The sequence below is a fragment of the Phoenix dactylifera genome, chromosome 11, assembly GCF_051530095.1.
Source record: "Phoenix dactylifera cultivar Ajwa chromosome 11, Ajwa_hap1_PhDact_Kaust_v1.1, whole genome shotgun sequence".
Taxonomy (NCBI): domain Eukaryota; kingdom Viridiplantae; phylum Streptophyta; class Magnoliopsida; order Arecales; family Arecaceae; genus Phoenix; species Phoenix dactylifera.
The window spans coordinates 20937003-20963674 of NC_143200.1; the positions used below are offsets into that span (position 1 = coordinate 20937003).

General features: G+C 39.0%; 1 protein-coding gene and 1 pseudogene across 2 annotated transcripts; one reads left to right on the forward strand and one right to left on the reverse strand.

Moving 5' to 3' along the window:
- The first annotated feature begins 14630 nt into the window (after positions 1-14630).
- LOC103711375 (serine/threonine-protein kinase UCN pseudogene) lies at positions 14631-16591 on the forward strand (annotated as a pseudogene). The gene has a single exon (XR_015971299.2). The product of XR_015971299.2 is annotated as a serine/threonine-protein kinase UCN pseudogene (transcript).
- Positions 16592-19129: 2538 nt separating this feature from the next.
- Positions 19130-26672, reverse strand: LOC103711374 (sm-like protein LSM7). The gene is made up of 6 exons (XM_008797488.6): positions 26517-26672; positions 26089-26178; positions 22587-22668; positions 20650-20721; positions 19876-19928; positions 19130-19415 (listed from the first exon to the last, which is right to left on the reverse strand). The coding sequence occupies exons 2-6, from the start codon at positions 26089-26091 to the stop codon at positions 19326-19328; spliced, it is 300 nt and encodes a 99-aa protein (XP_008795710.1). The 5' UTR covers positions 26092-26178; positions 26517-26672; the 3' UTR covers positions 19130-19325.

Here is a 26672-nt window from a genome sequence, read left to right on the forward strand (position 1 = left end):
AGAAGGTATGATGTAACAGGTCATAGGCTAGCAAAAAATTATTTTTGATTCTTTGAGTCCTCTATCAGTATTCAAGATATTTTTAACAAACTCCAGAAAATAATTGATGTGAGACTAAACACATGTTCATACGGATCCTCACATACTTTTTCTATTCAAGTATTGACTTTCTCGTCAGACTAAGAGTCAAAATTCGTTCAAATCTAATTACAAACACAATGATCAACTCGTAGTCAGCTCAAATATATTCATGTTGCAGTGTCTTCTAGTCCACGTAGGTTATGGGCCGGATCTATTCTAATACCATTTGTAATAACCCAAGATCTTATCCAAAAAGACTCACTGGAAGATATTTTTGGAATTTTTTCATCCTTTGTGTAATAGCATAAGTATCCAAGATCTTTCCGACCAATAACTAATGTGGGACTAAATATATACTCGCACGAGTCATCACAACTGACCCTAACCTTTAGTATCTAGTAGCTAAGATGGAGAGATGCTAGATGTGACTTGATAGTACCGTATACATTATTCCTATAATTAGATACATGATACCTGCACAACTTTATCCTACTGAAAGTAATTATTAGTTAGACTAGATTCACCACAGTGTTAGTGGACCAGTCCAATAATACAGCAACACTTTTACAGACGGACAAAAAAGAAAAAGAATGCAATACACGCGTGTCTGTGAGTGTTGCTTCACAATTGAACTAATCCATAAGCTCAGTCATGGGTTAGGTCCAACTAAAAATTGGCACCCTACTAGAGGTTGCAATCTTGGAAACGGGTCAAACCCATCCAAACCGAGGTAACCTTTGTCCCACCTGACACTGTTATATTTCTGCATTTTAATTTGGACCCAAAACAAATTTAATAGATGATTCCATTAAGTCGGATCGAGTTATGTCGATGACAAGGATTTTACACCTAGCAGCCCTTTGGGTCAATGCAACCATCCAACATGACTAAAACATCACTGTCAGGTTGACTTGGAACCGGGTCAGATCGGTCGCGTCTATATTTTGGATCAAATATTTGGTATTGCTTTTATTTATTTTTTTTTGTTTTCAAAAATTTAGGAAGAAAAATAAAGTACAATGAACAACAATGCATGATGAACCCTCTTTTGTTTTACGAAATTATTTGTAGAATTTTCAGAGCTTTTAGAAGTATAAATTTATTGCTTTAAAACAAGAATGAAAATAAAAACAAGGGATGGTAAAAGTTTAATGCAAATGCTTTATTCAACATTGGTCATCGTTATTGTTTCTACTCAAGATCCGTCGAATCGGTACTGAGACCCATATCGGTCGATGGGCGGGCGGGTCGACATAGAGACCTGTACCGGTCGGCGGGCGGGTCAGTACGAAGATCTTTACCGACCGGCGGGTGGGTCGGTATGGTACTATACTGACACACGGTACGCTTAGGTGTGCCTGTTCAGGACTAGCACAACTATTTTTTTTGAGTTTTCCAAGTTTAATTAATTAGTAATCAATTTTTTCAACTTTTTCAATAATTTTAAGTCTAATTTAATTTTTTTTTGATATATTTTGAAGTTTCTATGATCTTGGTTTAACCTAAATGATGCATCTTATTGTTTTAAAGCGATACAAAATATAAAATGATTGATTGGTGAGAAGTTGCATACTGTAAGAAGCAACATAAAATATCTTAAAATCAACTAGTGAGATGAAAAATATAAAATAATACAATCAATTATATATCTGTAAAGTACAACATATATACCAATATCTAAAATCTCATCGAGTGGCGATGCCTCTCACAGATATTCGGATCATTAGTATAGTCAGGAGGCATATTGACCCACCTCTCTAACTAAGCAGCATTGTAGTCTTAATTGCTTATTCCATAAGGAGCGCGCTTTGGGTTATAAGCACTCTCGAATATCTCGCCGAAGCTCTGGCTCTGAGAGGTATCCTTTAGCTGGTAAAATGGCTGCGAAGGGACCTATCCAAATAAACCGGCAGCAAAATCTGACCTGTAAAATGTTCCGGGCTACATAGGATAGTAACCACTAAAAAATGCTTCAAACGCATCATATCCATATCCATATACATATCAGTTATAGGTTGCCTGCGTTTGCGGTTGATAGGATCTACCATACAACTCGGAACTTGATACGTCTATGGATCTTACTCCACGTGTGAGGTCATTTACAGCTGCATCGTGTCCTCCTGAATGACCTCGAGGAGCCCGTCTCCTATATGCAATTGTATCCTCATGAGTCCTATCAGATCATGCACCGTGGTTCCTATTCTATGTGGCATGCGTAAACTAAGACTCACTAGTAATCAAAGATCGACCAAATCGTGTCATTTCATAAAATCATCTATGGATCAGCAACATATTATAAAATAAAGTTCAAATCAAAAATTTTGGCCTAATCTTCTCTTATTTTGCAAATTTTGAGCTATTTTTTGGAGCAAAAAAAAATAGTAAAAGAGATAGAGAAGAGGAAACACACCTTATTTAGGCATAGATCTTCCTTCAATCGCACTGAATCGGTGTGATTTTGCAAGTTAGAGGGAAAGGAGAGCCAGGAGACATTTAGAGTTATAGAAAAGAAATCTTTGGAAGGCCTCAGGCCTTCCCAACATCTTTTTTTAACAAAAAACGGATCAGTTTGTGGCCAGTTTCGGCCGATTCATTCTGATTCCGGCCCTTTCCGGCCGGTTTGGGACCCGTTTCAGCCAATTCGGAGCCCGTTCCAACCGATTCGTGGCTCATTCCAACTGGTTTGGGGCTGGTCCTAATTTTAATACCCAAACCGACCCGATTTCCCACTGGGTTGGCTCGGTACGGGCCAAATCGAGAGGTTCAGTCCGATTCGGCCAACCTTGATTTTACTAATTTGTCATGAAATAAAAACATAAAAATAACAAAATAGGCACTTTGGTTTTCCTTTATAGGTAAAAGTATAACAATTGATAAACAAGGAGAAGGGGTTTTATTTGATTTGGATTTTGAAATTGGGCTAGATCAGGTGCAGACAAGCTTAGGCATATCTTTTGTTGAAAATTAGATTAAAATAGTATATGGGCCAAACCGGGACAGGTTAGAAATTATGAATCCAGACCCAAGTCGATTTTCAAATCAGATCCAATTTTCAATTACGATGTTACTAGAATTTAAAAAATGAATTAGTCCATATCTAACCGAGTGCAAACTGGTCAAGCTACAAGCAAATTCAACTCATCTAAGATGAAATATTTATGGGTTTTCATTGGTTAGAACAATAGATATTTGAGGTATTGATTGAATTTTTTCCTTGATGGAAATGTATGTGAATTATTGTAACATATTGACGAGGTCACGGGGCTGCTAATGAATGGTGGATGTAATGGGAGGAAACAATGTAATTAGATTGCAGAATTTTGTTGTATGATTGAAAGAAGGTTCATGATGTTATGGATTGATGGTGCTGACGAGCAGGCTTACCTTACCTTGAGATGACTTGATTAGGCTCAAGGATATAATTCTTTATCCCTAGTTCGTGGTTCACATGCACAGGCATAAATGGCAGAGTTACTCTAAATCTTCACATCAGTTTTTGCGAGCCGGCCCACAAGCCCAATCTATGTGCGGGCCGGTCAATAGGCCAGGACCTCACAGATGGCCCGGTTATATATGTAGATAAGTGCATGTTAGCTGCTCATATTCTATTGCTTATCGAGGCATGAGCTATTTAGGAGGCACTTTTGTTGCTATTAACCATAATATAACCATGCATGATCTCACTAAAAAAAACTAGCTGAAAGATATTATTTGAATTTATTTGCTCTATATAAATATCCAAAATCTATCAAATGCATAGCCGATGTAGGACTAGACGTATGTCTGCATGGATCCTTACACATTTTTCTATTTAAACCAAAATCTAGGACTTCATTCAAAAAAAACTAGCTGGAATATATTATTTAGATTCATTGGTTCTATATAAATATCCAAGATCTATTAATATGAGACTACACACATGTTGACATGAATCTTCACACATTCTCCTATTTAAGCTCGGCATCCTCACTAGGCAATGGGTCCAAATATAATCAAATCCAATCACAAATATCGTGGCCGCCTTATAAACAGTTGGAAGATATTAGATCCATTGATTTTATATAAGTAATCGAGATCTACCTAGTGTATATTCGATATATGCTTAAAGATATATCTATATGGAGTCTTACGTACGCTTTTCAAGGTATTACGATCGAAAATGTTTTACTCAACCCTTATAAACATTCTACAGAAGGTTGAGCAAATCATTGGATGATTAGACCTGTTTTGCAAGGATATTACATAGTTTGTACGTCAGCTACAGCACTATATTAGTAGATATAATAGATTTGTGTCATGAATTTGTGCATGCGATCTTAGGACTTATAATTTCCTTAGCGTTCCTTGAGTTGATGTACTCAGATCAAATGGCTGTTCCGCAGGAATTCCATGCTGAATGGTTATAATGAACGTTTATTCTTAATAATAATAAAAAACTCTGGAAACTTAGCGATCTACCAATTAGAGCCGTCCTGGCGTGCAATAATATGGCTTCCAGTTCCAATTTATTCTTAGAAGTAGGGAAATGCTTGGGTTCGAGGCAGCGCATCGAGAAAGTATGATCTTACTCGAGCACCGAGAGTATATAATAAATGCGCCTTTGTTTTGTCTTGTACCCTGGACCACTCTACGTCTAATCCCCTGGGGTTCCAAGTGGGCAGCCTGAGAACTTGAATTATTCCCATTTTTTCCTCGTTCGAGGATTTGAAAATTACTTGATTGTGTTTTTTGAATTCGCTGTTTCGTTCTCATAAAAATAGCGTACATGATCTATCAAGGAAAAAAAACTCATGAAGTGCATGTGATGTGGTCCAGAGAGAGAATCTTTCGCCCAAGTTTTGTGCCAGCATTGGGCCAATGTTATAAAAAAGAATATAATTACTGGTTGTTTCTCAACTTTTGTTTTTATTCGAATAGATGTATAAAAAAAATAAAATATCTAATATTAATAATTTTAAATTATTTAGATTTTTATTTAAAATTATATATTATATAGAAAGAGATTGATGAACTTGGTTGCAGGCAAGTTTACTCAGATCCCGTCAAGTCTAGATTGGATAGTGAGGGTATTTGAGTTGTTGGATGTGATTTATTGCTTTTCAATTGCTTACACACAAAAAAAATCATACGATTTAAAGATCTATTAATCAAGTGATTCAAAAAAATTTATTTAATTTAATGTTATTTAGACTATCTAATTTTCTGATCACTTGATGCATAGGCTAGGATTTTTTAAATACATGATTCTATTTGTTTGTAAGCCGTTTAGAGGTAAAAACGATATCCAATAGTTCCGATCATCGATGTAGAATTTCTATTATCCACTTTAGATATAATCGGATCCAAGTAAAGATCTAAGAGTATAACTAAGTATAACTCTCTCTCTCTCTCTCTCTCTCTCTCTCTCTCTCTCTCTATATATATATATATATATATATATATATATGAGATGTACCACTTTTTGTCATGCCCTATGAATGGCCCAAGCTCCATATATGGTATTTGATTGTGGTGACACTCATCTATCACCCGTCTCTCACCAATTCTGAACCGTAAACTAATACTAAATTTATACTTATTCAATCTATTTTAAAAAACTTCTGACACACATCTATATATATATATATATATACACCACCAATAAGGATTAATGTTTGCTTGGGCAGACCTTCTCGAAATAGTTTATGGGAGAAATGTTCGAGCATGAGTCTTACATGTTAGCGACATGGTAGCATCACCACATCCTTCAGCTGATCAACGGAAAGGATAACTACAAAATGAAGTTATAAAAGAAAATAATAGTTGAAGCATGGGCTCGTGCCTTAAAACTCACATAAGAACTAAACCCACCAAGCAAATGCAATCGATCTAATAGCAATCCCAAAACTAAAGCCAATTTAATTAGGTTTAGATAGATGATCAGGTTGGACTCACCCAACCAAACCGTGAACGTAAAGGGCAGTCCATCATCCTAGTTTGGAAACACTGGTGTTGCTTTTGGGCAACTATATGTCCTAATTAGACCAATGATCTTCCTAATAACCACACTAGTAAACAAAGTCAGTGTCATGGTGAGAGTTCTTTTGCTATGGCTAGATTGATCTATTAGAATGATAAAATTATTCTTGTCCAAGAGTGACCGTAGCACAAGAGAAAGGATGCCATTTATTAAGTGATACCTTTCGTTCAATGTCTCCTTTTATATCATCAAGGAACCATATTCAAATCATAATCTTTCCACCATCACTAGAACTATGATGGCCGACCATGGTTGTCGTAAGAAATCCCCCTCCCTTTGCTTTAAAGCACATCATACTTGCTGCTGCCATCCTCTTCGAGCATTGGTGGAACAACTACAAATTAAGGGAACGAAGGCAGCTTTGCCCCAACATGAGAAGTGGAGCAAGCACGACCAAATGATGGCCCACCGAGCCCCACCTCTTTTGAATCTTAACAGCTGCCTGTGGGCATCTCGTGCCAATTACACCAAAAAGGAGAATGAAGGAGAACACTAGGCCGGTCTTCGACTCTTCGTTCACCAAAAAAGTGGTGCAACTGTTAACTTTTGATTGTAGACTTCTTTTTCCTTCCCCCCCTTTTGGATAGGACCTGTGAGGGCTCGGTTCATTGACTGGCCCGCGCAAATTTTGGTCCTATGGGCCAGCCTAAGAGGCCAGCCCAACTTCTCACGTGCATTGCACATGAAGGAAAGGAGGAGGAGGACTCCGGCTGGGAGTCTCATTCTTTCCTCATCCGATTGCAATTGCGCCTGAAACTAGGGTTTCAAGGTCATCCAAATGCCAGAAGACTTAGAATTTTTGCCTATTTAAGATCCCAATCCTCCTCCTCTGAGATTCATCAAAGAATAAGACTAGATTTCTCGCGATTCAAACTTTCTTCCCGGAGTTTTTCCTCTGATTTCGGCCGAGAAGAGTTGCCAAAAAGCCTCGCCGAACTGAGGTATGAGTTCTTCATCTCCTCCTCTTTCTTCCTTAGTGTTTTGGGCCTTCATTCCCTTGGATTTGAGCTGGCAATCACTGGAGCTTCATCCGAAATAGAAAACCCCTGGTTCGGTCATCTTTCACCATGATTAGCCATCACCGACCGCCAAGTTTGGTCAGGGTTGCGATCGCCTAAGGTCACCATCGGTTGGGTAGATGGGCCACCGCTGCTAACACTGAGGGGGAAGGAAGAAGAGAGACGGAAAGAATTCTTCCCTCTTCTCTATTTTCTCTATTCTCTCTCTACTTTCTCTCTCTATTTTCTCTCTCAACTTACTCTGTCTAGAAGACTATGGAACCCAATATCAGGTCCCATCCATCTATTCTACGAACCCGAGCTGACCCCTATAAAGAGCCCTAATCTATCCTGTGCCTGGACCGCCTACTGAACCGATCATCCCAGCTTTGTTAAGTGTCCCTAAAATCCACTTATTATGAACTCTGTCTAACGATCTTGGCCCTAATCAAATCCATGCCTTCTGATTCATTGACCAAGTTGCTTCAACCTAACCCGTCCGGTGCCGCCATATTCTATCACCCGATCAACCATCTCCTTTTCTTATTATTTTAATTCGATCACCGAATAAAAATTAATTCAACTTTTAATATTTTTAATAGGGTTAAGTGATTTGCTTATTGAAGTTTGATGGTCTAAAGCAAAAGAAGTAAGTAGATTTTGCACTCTTTATTATTTTTCAAATTATTAAGTTTTTTCTACATAAGATTCGCATGTGAAAATATCATATTTTTCTTAAAATTTTAGATCAGCATATGAGTTATAAAATAATATTTTATTATAAAAAATAGTTCCATAAATATTTTAATGAAAATAATTTTGTTATGAAATATGAATTTGGTCATGCTATTTAGTGTTTTCATCTATTTATTGTGTATGTTTTAAGAAAAATATATAAGTATTTGAAAGGCTCTCAGATAGTTATGTATAGCCCTCGCTAGCGGGTATCATGGTTGGCATACGGCCCCAACAATAGTAATAGTTGGCATATGGCTCCACTAGTGGTATAATAGTTGGCATATGGCCCGCCAGCGGGTATAATAGTTGGCAAATTGTGACATACATTCAATTACGGCCCTATCACGAGTATAAAGTGACCGTAGCACGAATATTTATGAGCAATATTTTAATTCATGATAGGGTTAAATGATGTAAAGAATGATTTACGAATTTATTTGTAATATAAAGTTGAAACTATATTTACAAAAAATGGATGACTTATTCATATATGATTTGCTTTACAACTTATTTTGATCTCTTATGCTATGAAATGCTTTAGTTTCGCAATAACATTTATTTTCTATAAATGATGCAATGACATGGAAAAACTTATTCTTGATCCAGTAAGATAATGTAAGATTTGCTTATTGAGCTGTGTCGCTCATAAATTTCTAGTTTTATTTTTTTTTCTTCAGGCAAATAGGATCAGTAGGGATGAAGAATAGCAGACTTGGAGTTCATGCTAGTAAGCTTGGCGATCTATATAGTAAAACTTTAGTTCTTCAGTTGATTATGAATTTGTAGCTTAGTAATTTTCTAAATTTTTAAGGATTATAAGTTTGGTTGTCCTGTTTTTGGGACGAGAGAGAGAGAGAGAGAGAGAGAGAGAGAGAGAGAGAGAGAGAGAGAGAGAGAGAAGGCATTTGGAATAGGCATCATGAACATGTTTAGGTTGTTCCCCAAAACCATCTAAAAGAAAGCATTAAAATGGCATCCAAACTCTTTAGCAAGGCGTAGTCATGCACATGGCCTCCTCTTAGAAACAAACAGGACACGTTTTAAACTTTTATGAGCTCCATAAGCACACCAACACTCGAGAGTTTGGAGCTTTCTAGCTTTACAATCGCCGGGGGATTCTGCCAGCCAGCATGGAGATTTTAACTTTTGGCTCCATGATTAGACTTCTTTTGGTGGGATTACCAGACTGTCTTGGTGGTTGGTGCACACCAGTGGCTTTGATTTGATTTTTTTTCTAGGTGATGGCTCATTGTCATCACGAAAATCCAGATCATATATACCAAGGGAAGTGGATGTGTTCATCTTATCCTTAATAATACTATGATAGGATGTTGAGACGGGCTGTTGAGGTAGTGAGATATGATTTAGCAACTAAAGTGACTGTGATTTTAACCTAATTAGTGATGAGAGGCACAAGAAAGTGACTTAAAAGCCTCTGCAACTAATTCGGGGAAGCTATAAATTATATACATGACAATCATATGATAGGGGCTTAACAGTGGCAAGCAACAACCATGTCATAGGATAAGACACAGCTCTTAGTAAGAAATAAGAGCTAGGAATAGAATTGGCCATGCCCAAAAGCACAACTACTGCTTTGTCTCTCCTATAAATGAAACCCAACCTTTTGTCTAACAGGGCATTGTCACAATTTCTGGGAATAATTCGGCAAGAGAAAATTGCAGATTGAAAACAGGAGGAATATATTCTGAAGCTTTAGTTTACGCTTTAAAGAATATGGAAAAATAGAACTGAAGCGAAAAACTTAAAAATAGATCATATATTGTACACTTTTCATATTTCATGGAATACTACTAATATGAGTAATTCAATTTAGCTGATAACGTTAGTGAGTGATATTCTGATTATGCAATGAAGCCAATACAATCCATCTGGATAACTGTATTAATTAGAAGCATAAAGTCATTTATCTTTCACCTTCTGTTGTTTTCCTCTGATGCCATGTATGTTTAAATGTGATTGTCATTGCAATGTTTGCTTTGAAAGGAATGCTAAATCAATTCCTGTGTAAACAAATTTCCAAAATTATTTCCAATGACTAGTTGGATAGTGCTTATATATTTTGCTCATCAGTTATTACTAAACCCATGAAATAACCAAGCAAAACAAGTCTTCAGTAGGTTTTTTGGGTGTCTCTGCCTCAGCCATGCGGTTGGTAGGAGGATGATATGGCTCAAAAGGCGAGAAAAGATATATAAGATACCATGTGTCGACTCGCAAACCAAATATCATTTTCTCACGAACGATTTATGCAGCAATGATCTAATGCTTTAGTTTGCCAAATTGAACGGATGTTTCAAATATAACTTTTGTTTTTGAGTGGAAGGAACTTTAGTCTCCTGAATTTTATTAACAGAGGAAAAATATCTACAAGAAGAAGGATATACTGAAGAGAAGAGAAATTTTTGTTAATTACCAAAGGAGAAGTAAAAGCCTGATCAAGAAACAGCTTCCGACATCAGCTGGATGATGCCTGTGGCTGAGCACCAAAAACGGAACCGACAAGGAGCTAATTAGAGGAGGCCTTGGATCCTGTTCCACAATTTAACATTACCTGGAAGCGCCTTCTGTCCACGGAGAATGGACCAGCTGTTGAGATGATGAAAGATTTTGTGAATGGTAGATAAGCAAGAGGAGAGCGTTTCTTTCCTTCCGACAGCACCAAATGAAGGCAGCTACGAGTAATAAGATAGGTTGCTGCAACTCTTTTCCAAAGCAAGATATCCTCTTCCAAAGGAGAGCTAATGATATACAAGTAACATGGAACCTAGCTAACAGTAAGCAACTGCATCAGAGTGACCCTAACATCACATGGCTTCAGATGGAAAGCGCATGGCATACCACGTAACTTCACATGCCATTCTGCAGGCCACTATATACGACCATATGCCCACTATTAAGCTTAGATGCTATCCTTCTTAAGTACAACATCAAAGGAACAGATTCACTGGAAGTGCTCTTAAGCTGTGGCATCCTGGAGTTCGATGCCATCTTCTTGGCTCGATGCATGTGGAAAGAGAGTCACCTGCATGGAGCCAAAGTGGTTCGAGAACAATGATGGGCTATAGGCCTCGGGGGTACGTCGTTCCCCTGTCTCTCCCTATTCGCACACTCCCATGGCCAACTGTACGTGGCCACAGTGGGACATCATCTTATGAGTTCTTTGATTCGAAGGCCATGCATGGAAGCCGCTAATTCATGCTGCAACGCTACGAGACACTAATTAGACTGTTCTTGCTTGGTTGAATTACTATGGTGTAATATGGGAGAAGCTAGTTATAATGAGATAATGATTAATATGTGGGATAACAAATACAATCCTCAAGCTTTCATAAAACTTATCTATTGTGAAACCTTTAATCATTTAATTGAAGACCGGTCGGCTGGCTTTCTTCTCGAAAGTTTTACCTAGTTTAGTCGTTTTGAACAACAAAAAAAAAAGGGGTTTTCTTAGTTTATTGTTGGTTGGATACGTATGAAGAATGCAAATAATAGTTTTAAGTCGAGGGTCAATTTGATTATTCCTAAAAGCTCAAGAATTCAGTCCCATTAGCTCAAGAAAGAACTGCTAAACTATAAACTAACTTACTACTTAATTTTTGCTTTATTATCTGTCCTGTAATTTTATTTCTCCATTATGATCGGGCAATTGCTTTACAAGTACTGTAACCTCCAAGGATTGCATGGCCACCCCACTTAACACTAAGCTTATGTCAGAAGCAATGGTTTGCTTCCATCATTTATAAGAATTTATTCCTATAATTCTGCACGCACATCTGTGAATCTATTTAGTAGTCACTATAAATTTCTTTGGTTGGTGGTTGAGATCAGTTGAGGTAGATATATAAACCTAGCTATTTGATTTGGGAGACCTGGCATCTTCATTTACTTCCTCTTTACTGTATAATCTGACATTAAGCTTCTAATTAACTTACTTCAGGCCTCCTGCTTTTTTAATATTAATCCCCTTAAGTAGGAAATCTAGTTCATCTATCATACAAATCCAAAACCATAACTCCATTGGCTCAAAAAGGGGTGGAATGAGGAAGAACACAACTACTTTATAATATACATAGAATCCTTATATTGCCCAATGTAGGATGCATCAGTTTTATGCTGTGGCTATGGGTCAGTTGTCACACCACAGAGGTAGTCTCCAAATAGTTCTAACAATTCAAGAAATGGACCCATTTAGCCTTTGTTCAGATGATCATACATCAATTCCTAAGGTTCGAGAAAAGAAGAAACAAGACAAAAGAGGAATAGAAAAGATAAAAAGAATGATAAATTAACAGGAGATCACCCAATTTCAGCCTGAAATCAAGGGGGCAATTATAAAACCATTAGAAAAGGTCACCAGCTTAAAGTGACTTGCAATGTTGAATTTAAATAATAGATAACAATCGATTTAAGCAAAGTTGAGCTCACTATGTCTCGTAGTGAGTTACAGATGCCAGATGTCTACTGCTTTAAAATGACTTTAACATTAGAGATGGTGTTTCTTGGTACCTTTCCACCATTAGAGTGAAATTTAAAACCGTAGCCACTAATAAAATAGGACACCTTTGAACCTGTAACCGGGTGTCATGGGGATATTTTGAGCTTCAAGTTTGATAAATTACACCTAGATCTTGTCGAGGCCTGGCTTGATTCATATGTTGTATCCGAATCAAGCAAATTGACTCCATTAACACTAGTTTATGAGACGAGGCGTGCAGATGACTTTTGCAAGTGCCAAAGGTTCAGAAGAAGCCAAGCAGTGCGTGCAGTGAGTGTGGGCTGATCACCTATTTAGCAAACATGAATTAAGAATGATTGCTAAATGAAAAAACAAAAACAAAAGAAAACCTAAGTGAAGACCTATGACTTGTCTGGGTCATGCTGATTTTGTTCATAGGCTGTTAATCATAGGATAGAAGTCAACTTATTATTTCGATGCCGGTACATCAAGCATTTTAGGGTTTAGAGGATTTTAACAAAACAACATCGACAAAGGTCTTTTTTCGAGTAACTTGAAGTCGGTCGATTTGATTTCCAATAGTTTAGGTTTGATCTTAGGTAAAACCAAATAATGTCACTAAAAAACCACCTTACATCTTGTTCTTTCAGGGTCAGATTACATTAGTTAAGTTCTTTCAAATTCCTTTCTGAAACAATCATACAAGCCATGCTTTTGTCTTGTATTTCAAGCTATGATCCTCAAGGAATACCTCGTGGAAATAGACATCCGAACCTCGTGGGATAATCACCATCCTTGAGGAAATACTTTAATTAGTGAGCATCATCTAATCATTCCTTTATCATCTATTATCAACCATTCTTGTAGTTTATTCTCTATTTTTTCATAGAATTGCATTCTCTCGTTCCCTACTAGTGCTTGCAGGTTCGGCTTGGATTCGCATTACATGTGAAAAGGTGAAAGCCAAATCGATCGACCAAGGACACATTCACTTAAGGCTGCAATGATTCCAATCAAGAAGCTTTATGGATTCTATCTCTATCTAGAGAGATTTGTTTGGCCCCCGCTGAGGAACAAGCTGAAGAGACGGGCACGCATGGGGACCGAGCTTCTTATCTTATTTTGTCCCACCCGGCCCATCCAACCTAACCATCCCAAATTTATATGTACCAAATTCGTCCCCACACGTGCCGATCCTACCTCTCTTCTAGCTCTAATCCCTTTAGTTATTGACTAATCCTAAAAATATTATGAAGCATTAAACAAGTGGGCAAATATATTAAATACATATGGGCATTGCCGCCACCATAAAATAAACATTAGACCACCTACTTGAAAGGATTTTATAACTCTATTGTAGGGCATTGGTGTCGAGCCTGGTCGCTCTTTTCTGTTGGATTTGGTTTGGAGATCACAGGAGATGACCAAGCTTGATTGTTGTTTGCTTGCTTTTAATTTAGCATGCAAACTTGAACCAATATTTTTTTTTTTCGCTTTTCTAAATCATTTGATTTCAAACTTCTCGATGTTCCCTTGCCTCGTGGGGCCATATATTTTCTCTATTCCACAAAAATTAGATGATGTCGCAATCCAAAAAACTCATCATTTTTGTGATGATCTATATCTTTAAACAAAAATATTTGCTCAAGCTAGTTATATGTTACTTTTTTTATTTTAGCAAGTAACACTCAAACCTACATAGGATAATTTACTCCAATCCATCGGATATTTAATCCGACCCGACTCTAATGTACGGGTTTTATCCGACCCACAGCACATTTGAGATGGATGTAGGAAATGGTAAAATCCATTCAGAACCAGATGTAGATATATATAACTCTTCATAAATCTTCCTTCTTAAAAAAAAAAAAAAACTTTTATCTAATCCAGCACATTCAACTCGTTTTATTTAACTTTATCTTTACCGTCCCTCCTCCGAGTCAAGCATGGAACACGCCTACCCAATTCATTCCGTTCCGACTTGAACAGTTGAACCCAATTTCCCTTTTATAAAGTTAAAGTTTCCATTCTCACTTTCGTAGGCCAAACATTTCGCCCTCAACCTTTCTCACGTGCCAAAAAAATAAATCACCCAGGTAAGTATTTACCGTAACTTCCCCCTGAGACCTTGGATTCCACCTAAATAAAGCAAGAGTTCCTGCTAATAAAAGCAAGAGGAGGCTAAATAATTAAACAGTGAATGCTAGACTACGTAAACAAATGATCAACTCTTAATTATTTTTAAGACACAGAGAAAAAGATAAATCCTGAAAAGAATAATATATATATATATATAAGTCACTCCACCAAAGCCAAATCGTCATATTTTTCTCCCTCCCCCTCCACCTGGTCTCCCTCCTAAATTCCTTCTCCCGGGAAGGACACCTCTCTCTCTCTCGAGAAACCTCAAGCTCCTCCTCCCCGGAGACACAACTATAAATACACTCAGGTACAATATAAGAGGAATTGAACGAGATTGATCACATTAATGTGATATGGAGCTGGACCTGGACAAGCTGAGTGCGGTTCGGGTCCTGGGGAGGGGGGCGATGGGCACCGTGTTCCTGGTCATCGACCCGTCGGCCCACCCTTCACGGCCGCCGGTGTTCGCCCTCAAGGTGGTGGAGAAGCACTCCCCCACCGCCAAGCCCGACGCCGACCGCCGCGCCCGCTGGGAGCTCTCCGTCCTCTCCCGCCTGGCCCCCCACCCTTTCCTCCCCTCGCTGTTGGGTTCCTTGGAGACCCCGGATTTGTTGGCCTGGGCCGTCCCCTTCTGCCCCGGCGGCGACCTCAACGCCCTCCGCTACTCTCTCTCCGACCGCATCTTCTCCCCCGCCGCCATCCGCTTCTACCTCTCCGAGATCGTCTCCGCCCTCGCCCACCTCCACTCCCTCAGCATCGTCTACCGCGACCTCAAGCCCGAGAACGTCCTCCTCCAGGCCTCCGGCCACGTCACCCTCACCGACTTCGACCTTTCCCGCCACCTCGCCCCCAAACCCCTCCCTTCCCCCTTCTCCTCCCCCGCCTTCAATGTCCCTTATATCAATCCCACCTCCCTCCCTTCGCCACCTAACAACCACCGCCGACGCCGCAACCTCACCCGGATCTTGTTCGGTGGCCACGCCAGCTCCGGCGGCGGTTCCCCCGACATCAGCGTCCACCTCCAGCAGCAGCTCAGAAAGGCCAAGTCCGCCCGCGTCTCCCCCGTCAGCCGCCGCCGCCCCAGCATCTCCGGCCCTGTCGCCAGCGCCGCGTGCGAGCGCTCCCACTCATTCGTCGGCACCGAGGAGTACGTCTCCCCCGAGGTCGTCCGCGGCGACGGCCACGAGTTCGCCGTCGATTGGTGGGCGCTCGGCATCCTCACCTACGAGATGGCCTACGGCAGAACCCCCTTCCGCGGCCGCAACCGGAAGGAGACCTTCCGAAACGTCCTCACCCGCCAGCCGGAGTTCGCCGGACGGCAGCGCACCGACCTCATCGACCTCATCTCGCGTCTCCTAGCCAAAGACCCCACCCGGCGACTCGGGTACGCCGGCGGGGCGGAGGAGGTCAAGGCCCACGCGTTCTTCCAGGGAGTCCAGTGGGATCTTCTCGCCGACGTCAACCGCCCCCCCTTCCTCCCGCCACTAGAGGACCTGGAGGAGGAGGTGCTCGCGCCTTTCTCTGACGAGACCGCCGCTGCCGTCAGGTGCTTCGACATCCAGGACTACTTCAAGCGGATCCGGCAGAAGCAGACCTCGCCGGCGGCGCCGTCGCCGTTCTCGTCGTCAGTGTCGCTGGCGGAATTCTGACGGTTACCGTTAGGTGTCTACCTGTTCTTTTTTAACCTTCCTTTTTAAAATAAAACGGTGGACCTTCTCTCGGTATTGGGGTTGTACATAATGGAAGAGGGGCCGTGCCGTGCGGAGCCGGGTTTCATCAGTGGGGGACGCTGGTTGTAATTAGGAATAACTTTTAGTGGGTATTTCAAAAAAAATTTGGAAGACACGTTTGCTGTGCGCACGTTTGGAAGACACGTTTGCCTTCTACCGGATCCAAGCATGTTGTTTGTAATACTCCTCCATTTCTTTCGACAAATGTTTATTATTTCTTGATAATTGCAGGGATCTGTTGCCATCTCATCCCTCATTCTCGACTTTGAAATCTAGAGAGCAAATCTTACTCTTATACTTCATCAGCCACTTTTCAAACATTTGTTTGTGGCGGACGAGATCATATGTAGCTGTATACACATAATCAAAGGAGGTATATGGAAAAGATCCTCATTAAAAAATACACTTAATCTGGGAGATGGTGGTTCATTATACAATGAAATATTGCATAGTTAACCTGCCTTTAGTTTTGCAGGTTAAAGAGTAGAGAGAATAGCATTGTAGATTACCTTTCTGTGACACCAGTTATATTTTATCAAAGCTGTGGAATATCACTTACAGGAGTTTCTCTGACAAGATTCCTACCACCTCGTGAAGCTTGATTGATGATTAGGGAGCCCGCAGGCTTGCTCTCTCGCTATCTCAAGTTGAAGGACACGGGCTTGCTCTCTCGCTATCTCAAGTTGAAGGCTTGCTCTCTCGCTATCGCAGGCTTGCTCTCTCGCTATCTCAAGCAGAGTTTAGTTTGGCTTCCACGAGTAATGGAGTTACAAATTTAAACGCAGTTGACCGCTGACAAGATACAAATGTGTCACAGCGAATTCAAAAGAATAACTGCAAATTTCTTGCAGAACAAAGTACATCGAACGTTGTCAAGATGGTAAGGCTGTGGTGCAACCGAGCCATTTCCAATTACAAAAATAAAAGTTGAAGATGCTCATAGGGAACATAAAGAAGTCTCGTTGTGAATAATCGGGATGGCTAATGGACCAAAAAGGGGTGCCCCTCTTCATCTCTAGGAGGCATCTTAGGAGCTGGAGGGGGGAGCTACCGAGAGCACTTGAAAACTTGTTATTTTTTAATTTTATTAGTTGTATTCGTACTCGAATTATAAAAAAAAAATTATTTTCAGCAAAAAAAATAATTAAAAAAATAATAAATTTTAATCATTTGACGGCAAGTCACTCAAAGAGAACACGGAATAGAGCAGGCAGATGGACAACAGAGATCTGTCACAGAGTGCCACAAATTGATCAGCTGAGTAAAGAAGAAAAAATAAAATTAACCATTTTGAGGGCACAGCACCCTTCGAAGATGGCAGAACCTCCGATAAATCACCTGGCGAACTCATCCCGTTTGGTGTCCCACACCCACTAGGGTCCAAAAGAGATAAAAGTGCCCTTGCACCCCCTTCTTTTTGTTCTCTTGCATCCGTTACGTGGGTGGGGAAGAGGGTGATGTGAGGCCCTCGTATCCCACTCGAGGCAGCAAAACACCAAACTGCCCCAACCCCCATTGTACCAAAGACCTGGTTTTTGGAAGTTTTTGCCTTCCTTTGTTTGGCCTGTGAGGCCCCACCACCCCCCTTCTTTCTCGGTTTATCTTGCGAAGCAGCTCCACTGAAGAGGACCACAGATACAGTGATGATGCTTTAGAACGAAATGTTACTCATCGCCTGTCAACATCTCCCACAAGAAAACACCAAAACTTTAAATCATCATGATCGACTGATAGTCTCAATACTTTCCTCCTTGTCATGAATATGATAAGACTCACAGACATTGCGTCAAGACCCACAACAGGACTTACCTTTGTAACGCGAAGAAATGTTAAGGACCCGGGTGCTATCCTTGGCTGAAATATCAATCATCTGAAATGCCTCTCCTGGAACTGGAATGAGGATTAAGAAAACTCTCTCTTGACACTGAATTGCGTATCCAACCACCCCATCACAGTCGTTTTTTCTTGCCAAGTCCTCATCTTGTCAAGTATATCAATCCATGCGTAGAGGAGGAAGCATAAAACATCCCCACATGCAATTCAATTGAGCTTCAGCATCAGATTCCTTTAATAAATTGAACCCACCCCCCCCCCAAGTCCTCTGTTGGCATTCCATTCAAGGCAGTCATATTCTCAGGTAATCTACAGTCGCTCCCAATAGTTCACCTTAAGGATTATTGTGCGACGTGATGTGACAACAACCAGCCAAAAAATTGTCCCACTGGCCCTGAAACTAGATATTTGGTGATTCTTACGGCACAGAAGCAACAATATCTCCACAACGACTACAAAATATTTCGAGCTGTATTGATGAATATATGTCTCCCAATTTGAGAACATGGATTACCGATAACATGTTTGGATAGCCATCACTTATTTGATGTTAGCTCAACATTGTTAAACTCTTGCACCAATGCGGCATCTTCTTAAAATTTGGTTCGCGGAAAAAAAAATTCTTCACTTGATCATTAAAAAATGGCACTTTCAAGAAGTACTTATGTTTGATTGAACATTTACTTTCCTAAAAAAAATATATAAAATATCTATTATACCGTTAATAAAAAAAAATATTATCCATAAAGTTTGATGGCTTAAAAATATTTTTAGAAAAGAAAAAAAAAACGACTCTAATTTTTAATCGGTAAAAAAGTAGCTTTTTCATAACTCTAATGAATTTTTCTTTTCCAAACATGAAAATTTTATTTCCATAAAATTTCACTTTCTAATTTCTTCTTTAAAAACTCTAACCAAACAAGAAATATTTTTTTTTGTTTTTTCGTTGACCATACTTTTATTCCTTCTTTTTTTGCGAACAAAACGAGTTCTCAAATCTAAATCTAACTTTAACCATGATAACTTATCAGCATACAATAGAGGAAAATGATTTTAAGTGGTTTCTCATATTTTGAAACATCAAGCACAGAGAGCAACAGAAAAGAAATACCAAAAGGAAATGTTCATCCAAGCTTTAGCATTATCCTCCCTATGACATTCCAAGACAATGAAAGGTGTGGATATTGAATAAAATTCTCACCCAGCTTTCCTAGCATAGCAAAACCAACACAAGCAAGCACACTGTTGAAATAATATATGATTACATGGCGGTTAGTTCAAGGAAGAATAGCTGAGCAAACCGCTTAGGCCCCCTCTGGCTGAAGAAAGGGGTTAGCAATCTCATCAGTTCCATCAGTTGGCGATACAAGCATTACCGCAGTTCCCCTACAAACCTGAAAGAGGATAACGTGGTACTTTAAACAGAGCATCATCAAAAAGCATCATTTTTTTCTTCCACTAAGAGGAATCAAAATTATAGATAGGACAAAAAGATCTTGAAATCTAACAATTTTGAGTGTAAATGATTTTTAGTAACCTCTCAAACTCAACACAAGTAGGTATTTACAGAGACATTGAGTCATCAAAGGGACATACTTCTTAGATGCCCCACATGGTCACGTCACATTTTTGACATAGAAACAAAAAGATAAAACCAGGGAAGAAGTAATGAAGTCACAAAAGACAATAGGGGGCAAAGAGCATACTATTAGGCCAATTACAGAGACATTGAGTCACCAAAGGGACATACTTCTTAGATGCCCCACATGGTCACGTCACATTTTTAAAACAAAAAGACAAAACCAGGGAAGAAGTAATGAAGTCACAAAAGACAATAGAGGGAAAAGAGCATACTATTAGGCCAAGTCGTCTGGTTTGGTCCGTTGTTTTCAGTGGGTCATCAGGATCTGCAACGATAGAATGGTTGGCATGAATAAGATCACCACTTTCAATACTACACTTAAGCATTGAACTTTCCAAGATATATTTACCCAAGAGTAACTCAGAAAAAATGTTCAGGGATGGAGGGTAAAACATGTTTCTTATCCAGAGTTAATGGAACCAAAATTATAGAAGAAACTTGAGGAAATTCTACCAAGTAACAAGAAAAATAATAGTAATGGGGAAAGTTAGGATCTTAAAAATCTATACTGAAAAGAAAACAATGACTTGAAGGTAATTACAGCAGGCTTTTTTTTTCTATAGTTAATTTGGTAACACTGGGAAAACACTGCAGCTGACCTAACTATGGAGTACAGCTGTCAACACAGTAGGGAAAATGAAACTCGTCATTCTAGGGATCATTACCCATGACACATGTACGAACTTACAATTTAAGAAACAAGAATATGACGTCAAGTAACAATCACCAGCAACATGCCAAAAAACATAAACAGAATGGGGATTTCTCAACTCCATAACTTGTATGCTTCTTTAGGTTCACTACTCCCTGGTACTCCCAAGTCATAGGAGGAGTAACAAGGGTTCAAAAGAAAAATTGCAGCTGCCATCAAAACCCATTGAGACAACCTAGTGATATAGTTACTGAAAAAATTTAAGGAATGAAAAAAGGTAATGCGCAACTCTAAGATGCCTTTTGATGGACACATCCCTCAAAAAATCAAATACCTCTAAGGAACTCTATTGCTTCATCAAGAACCAAGTTTAGCAGCTGATCGTATCCTTTCAAAGTTCCTGTTACTGCAATAAGACATTCAAATGGTCAGACAGCTCGTATTATGATGCTTTCTGATCCTTTTCAACCATTAGTTCTCACCAAAGTCCTGAAATCAAAGTGTCTACTACTATATAATATAACGTAAGAACTCTAGCATCAAGAAATACTTTAAGCTAACAAGCTTCAGATGAAAGTGCAGCTAAACATGAAGGTTAAGCAAAGCAGATGAGAGAGAAAGCACTAAACTAAAATTAGCTGAAGGAGATGCTAAATAAAGAGATTTAAAAACCAGCAAAAAATTGATTTGAACAAGAATGCTAAGTTTACATTATAGAAAACGAAATCTACAAGAGGCAGCAGTTATGATTCATATTCAATCTATTTTTTAAAACAAAAGCTTGGTAAAAATTTAATAAAATTTAAATAAAATAAAATAAAGAAGAGAGTCCATGTTAGTACTGATATCATCCCAATCAATGAACAGATCCAGCAACATAATAAGACAATCAAAATAATCTGAAAAACATCTGCAAGAATTCATGAATTATTCACAATAAAGTTTATCAAGGATCTATCGAGATCAAATTATTAAGTCATATTAGGAAGATAACTTTGAATACAATGAGAGAAAAGATGAGCAACTCTTTTATAATCCAGGATATATGCCATAGGTGCTGTAGGAACTTAACAACCAGGAACAAATTACATTGACAAAAGGTACAGCAACCCAGAAAGGAAACAAGTCAATCAGACCCATAAAAAAATACTAGGGCAGAAGAATGTGTATGATTGCTCTTAAGAGTTGCTTCTTCTTGCTAATTCAACTATGACAGAATTAAGTTCACTCGACACGTCTGCTGGTCATATAAAATCTGAACTTTCCTTCTAAGGAAGCCAATATCAGAATTTTCCTCCCATGAAACTTAAAGTTTTCAAAAGGTTTTCAACCTTCTGGAAGCAAGGAACATGTGCCACGTTCATCTGATCATCTGATGTTCATCTGTTTACTATCACTGTAATAATTATCTCACCAAGGTGATCACGAACAACTCCACAAATTCCACAAGGACCATATTCTGGTAGCCATTATCAGAGATTAACTTGAGAATACCAGACAGGTCTCAGGGAATCCACTTAAATAGATCTCTTCCAAGGTTCACTTCTAATGCCCATCATCAGCATTCACCTTAGAATAATCTCTCTTAACAAGACCAGAAAACACCAACTTATTACCCTATGGAACACCAAAATGGATGATTTCAAGGAAACTTGAAATATTATGGCATGCCTTCTATTGATGTCATTTAAAAAGGAGTTCAGAATCAAAAGACCAAGATGTGCAATGTCCTTCCTTGAGGAAGATGTAAAAAGCAGCACATGAAAAAGTGACACAGGCACCTCTAAAAAAAAAGAGGAATCAAGGATGGATGAACAGGGATGTGAAAAACATGTGAAGTGGTAGAAGGATTGTAAATAGTTCATTAGCATAAGGCAACCACAGAAGAAGGCAACCAACACCACCAGTGTTAAAATAAGAGGGGACAGAGGCTAGTGAAAGACCACACTTTTGCAAGTGGTCACCAAATAATTTCATCAGTCCTAAAGTAGATTTTGGCATTGACTTCTCCCGTAAACTGAGCAGACAGAAAGAAGAAGGGCAGAAAGAAAGAAACACAAGCATTGAAAAGCAGATTTATCATACTATGGTTTACTTCTATCAAAGTTAACAAGCAATCTAGTTGAAAACAGTAAATTGAAGATGCTTGCATAACTAGAAATCCTGATAACTGAGTTTTTTATCCACATTTCTTTTAAAAGACAAACTGTCAAAACCAATCAACTTATAATTAAGAAAGTTAGGAATACATAGTAAACATAGACAACAAACCTTGTCTCCCTCCAGTTAGCTTGACCTGGACCCCCTTGTCAACAAACTTTGCCAAATCTAAAACGGTCTCCTTTCGGCCTGACTGGAATAGATGACAAAAGCATTTTGATGAGAACAACATATTACCTGAGATTGTTGTGTGATCATTAAAGAAACTTAAGCAAGTAAAAGCAACAATTCCAATAAGGGATGAATTAGATTAAACTTTCTAGTGACCGATCCTATAAGCATGAAGCCGGGGCTGATTTAAAGTAGAAGATGCAAAAAAGTTGATCGTGCATAGGCCAAAAAAGCTATATGCAATTTCACCATCTTTTGCACACTCCTGGCCTACTAGCCTATCAAGAACAAAGTATTCTACCCAAACAATTGTCATGGGTCTAACCAAGGTTGGCCGAACCGGACCAAACCGTCCGGTTCGGCCCATACCGAGCCAACCCAGTGGGGGACCAGGTCGGTTCGCTTATTAAATTCGGGGCTGGTCCCGAGCTAGCCGGTTCTGTTTGAAATTGATGTGAACCATCCGGTTTGCACCGAGTCGGGCCAGTTTGGACCGGCCTGCCTCCCCCTTTCCTTCTTTTGTTATAAACTTCTCGGGTCGTCTCAACGGTTCAGAGCCGATCATCGCATGACTCCTTGTCCGAGACATCCTCTCAAAGATATGATCGAAAGATGCTTAGACGAGGCCACTACATTATCCAATCGACTTGGTCAAGAAGGCGATATCCATCTTCCCAACATAGCCAGACAAAGAGGGACACGAAGAGTAAGCAGACAAAGAGAGACAAAGGGTAAGCAAGCAGCTGCTCAGCACACCAAAAAAGAAAAACAAGAAGCACCTGCAGCTCCCACGGAGAGTGTAGAGAAGGAGCCAGTTCACTCAAATTTAGAGACTGAGAGCAGCAGTTCTGGTGGTCATGGATTTGTTGACCGAAGAGAAAGTGGAAAAAATGAGACCGTTTATGAGACACAGCCGCAGAGTAGTTTTCGATTCAACAGTGAGTCCCAATTAACACATTTTACACAAAATAGGAACCACGGTACACAATCTAGTAGAGCCTGCGAGGATACGACTGCATATAGGAGACAGACTCTTCGAGATCATTCAAAATAATACGATGCAGCTACAGATGACCTCGCACGTGGAATAAAATCTAGACGTATCACGTTTCAAGTCGTATATTGGATCCTATTACCTGCAGTCACATGCAACCTATGATCCATACGGATACAGATATAGACATGGTGCGTCTGAGGCATCATCTTCCGGTGGCTACTATTCTACGCAATTCGGAGCATCTTACAAGTTGAATTTTGCTATCAGCTTATTCGAATGGGCCCGTTTTATCAGTCAGAAGATACCTTTCAGAGTCAGAGCTTCAGCAAGAGATCCGAGAGTGCTTATAACCCAGAGCGCGTTCCTTATAAAATAAACATACAAAACTGTATCGCTTAGTTAGAGGGATGGGCTGATGTGTCTTCTGACAATGTTGATGATCCAAATATCTACGAGAGGCATCGCCACTCGACGAGATTTTAGATATTGACATATATGTTATACTTTAAATATATGTATATTATTTTATATTTTTTTACCTTACGAGTTGATTTTAGGATATTTCATGTTGTTTCTTATAATATGCAACATCTTACTAATCATTTTATATTTTGTATCATTTTAAAACAACAAAACGCATAATTTAGGTTAACTTGAAATCATAGAAACATCAAAAAAAACATCAAAAAAATATTAAAAAAATATCAAATTACACTTAAAATTATTGAAAAGGTTGAAAAAATTGATTACCAATTAATTAAACTTGAAAAGCTCAAAAAAAAGGTGTGCCGATTCCGAACCGGCACGCCTAAGCATATTGTGTGTCAATACGATACTGAATCGATATCGTACTGACCCGCCCGCCGATTAGTACAGATTCCAATATCGATTCAACGAATCTTGGATCTAACCATTCGTATCAACATCTCACCACCAACCAAAGATAAAACATATGAGGCTCGCTTCAATACCACTTGCAGTCATTAGGCAACAAAATTATGATTTTAATTTATTTTTTCTAAAAAAGGGGATCCAACCAGAGTGGAGACAACCAGGAAACCACCACCTCCACTAGGAACCAAAGTAACTTTTAGCAAGGATCTCAACAATTCAATTGTAATCCTTCTCACAATCTATTTAACAAGCATCACGGCTCTTTGTATGTTGAGAATTTAAATCTTCATGACTCACGACATCTACTATGCTTACCCCCATGTTTCTATAAAAATAAAGGAAGATCAACTCAAGGCCAACTCCATGTCCAGAGTCAAGTTTACGGCAGCTTTACAAGGGTGACACTCCGTAAAGGAATTAGATGATGTCCGTATCATAAGCATCCTACCTCTCAATACTTATTCCAATGGAAAGACATGCTCTATGATATTCACACCATTCACTGGCATTTCAGAATTCATAACATGTGGAAATTGGGAAACTCGAAATCACTGTTGCCTTTCCGGAGCAACCTCATGTATTAACTTTCCCCCTTTCTCAACCCTTTGTCAGGGTAAGTTTCTAGCAAATTTTCATATCTGATAAAGTTGTTTTCTTTTTCTTAACAAATTCTAAAGTGTCATGACCAAAATGACACTGCCTATACCGATTAAGTATTTGACATGATGAGATGGCCATGGATCAAAGTGCAAATTGCATTGTGCAGTATCTTTGGAATCACTATCCCAACATGTTAATAAAGCGCATGAAACCCATTTAATGTAACACCAATTACATTTTCAAGTACAGGCTATATATTGTAACTTAAGGAACATGCAAAATCCCCAAAACCTACTTAATCTGGAGTTTGCAAATGAATTCAATGTATAAGGTTGTAGCAAAAGATTACTAAGACACTCATGCTCTCATAAACAAACAAGATTCTTCCCAGTGAACTGCAAATACATGTTAAGAGGCTTTGTATTAACCATAAATTAATGAAGAAATGAAGCTCCCTTGAAAATTTTCAAGATGTATTAATACTAAATTAGATCAGAATGGTGGCTCATCAGGGACTAGCCAGTTCAGTTAATACTGATACTAGAATGAACTCAATGAAAAGACACATGGAATTTACCTCACAGAATGTGCAGAAGATCTCTGAGTACATCCTTTTTTCTAATACAACTAAGAGAATCTACTCCCATAATTTAACACAGGATGGAGACTATAAACTTACCAAGACTACTTAAACCATGAAGTATCAGGGAACCCAAAAAAAAAATCACGAAAAAGGAAACAAAAACAATTATACGTTTCCATCATGTTCCATATTGTAGAATCAATACACTCATTGATATGAGCAAGAATCAATACACCATCCTTTCTCTATAACAATGACTTGGCGGGATAAGAGACGTCCTTTTACCACAAAACAATAACTTGAGCTATCGCACTTGAACATTAACAAATGGCTAGAAGAGAGAAAGAACTGCAGCAATATTGACTTACCATCTTATATCGGAATCTCCTCTGTTAATTTTTTCCCTCTTAGTGTCCGACAAGAAGTGTTTGCGCACAAGCAAAAATCAACATAAATACCTGGAATTAAATCATGATTCGAGATAAGCCTGAGAACAATTACAATTTTTATTACCAAAAAAAAAGGGAAAAACTCATCAATAGAGGAAAGAATAACTCGTGAAACCCTAATGTAGGCGAAGGAGTAGAAGAAAATTAACTTGTACTAACCAATTTACCGTAGAAAAAAAAAATAAACTTAAAAGGAACCGAAAAATCGAACGCTTCTTTGAAACTACATATATACGTGCATAAAAGAAGATATGGGGAAAAAAGGTAAAGAAAAACGAAATCGAACCACCGAATAGATTGCGAGCCAAAAAATAAAAAATAAAAAAGATTTCTTCGATTTCTCCTACGTTTTGATGGGTATTTGAATGGAAAAGAACGCTGAGGCGTCGGCCTAGGGTTTCCTTCCTGCCTTCTTCCAGGGGGGAATCGGAGGAACACGCACAAATCTTTCGGTCGGAGTTATCATCAATAGAGGTGGGCGAAAGCGAGCCGAGTTGGACTAA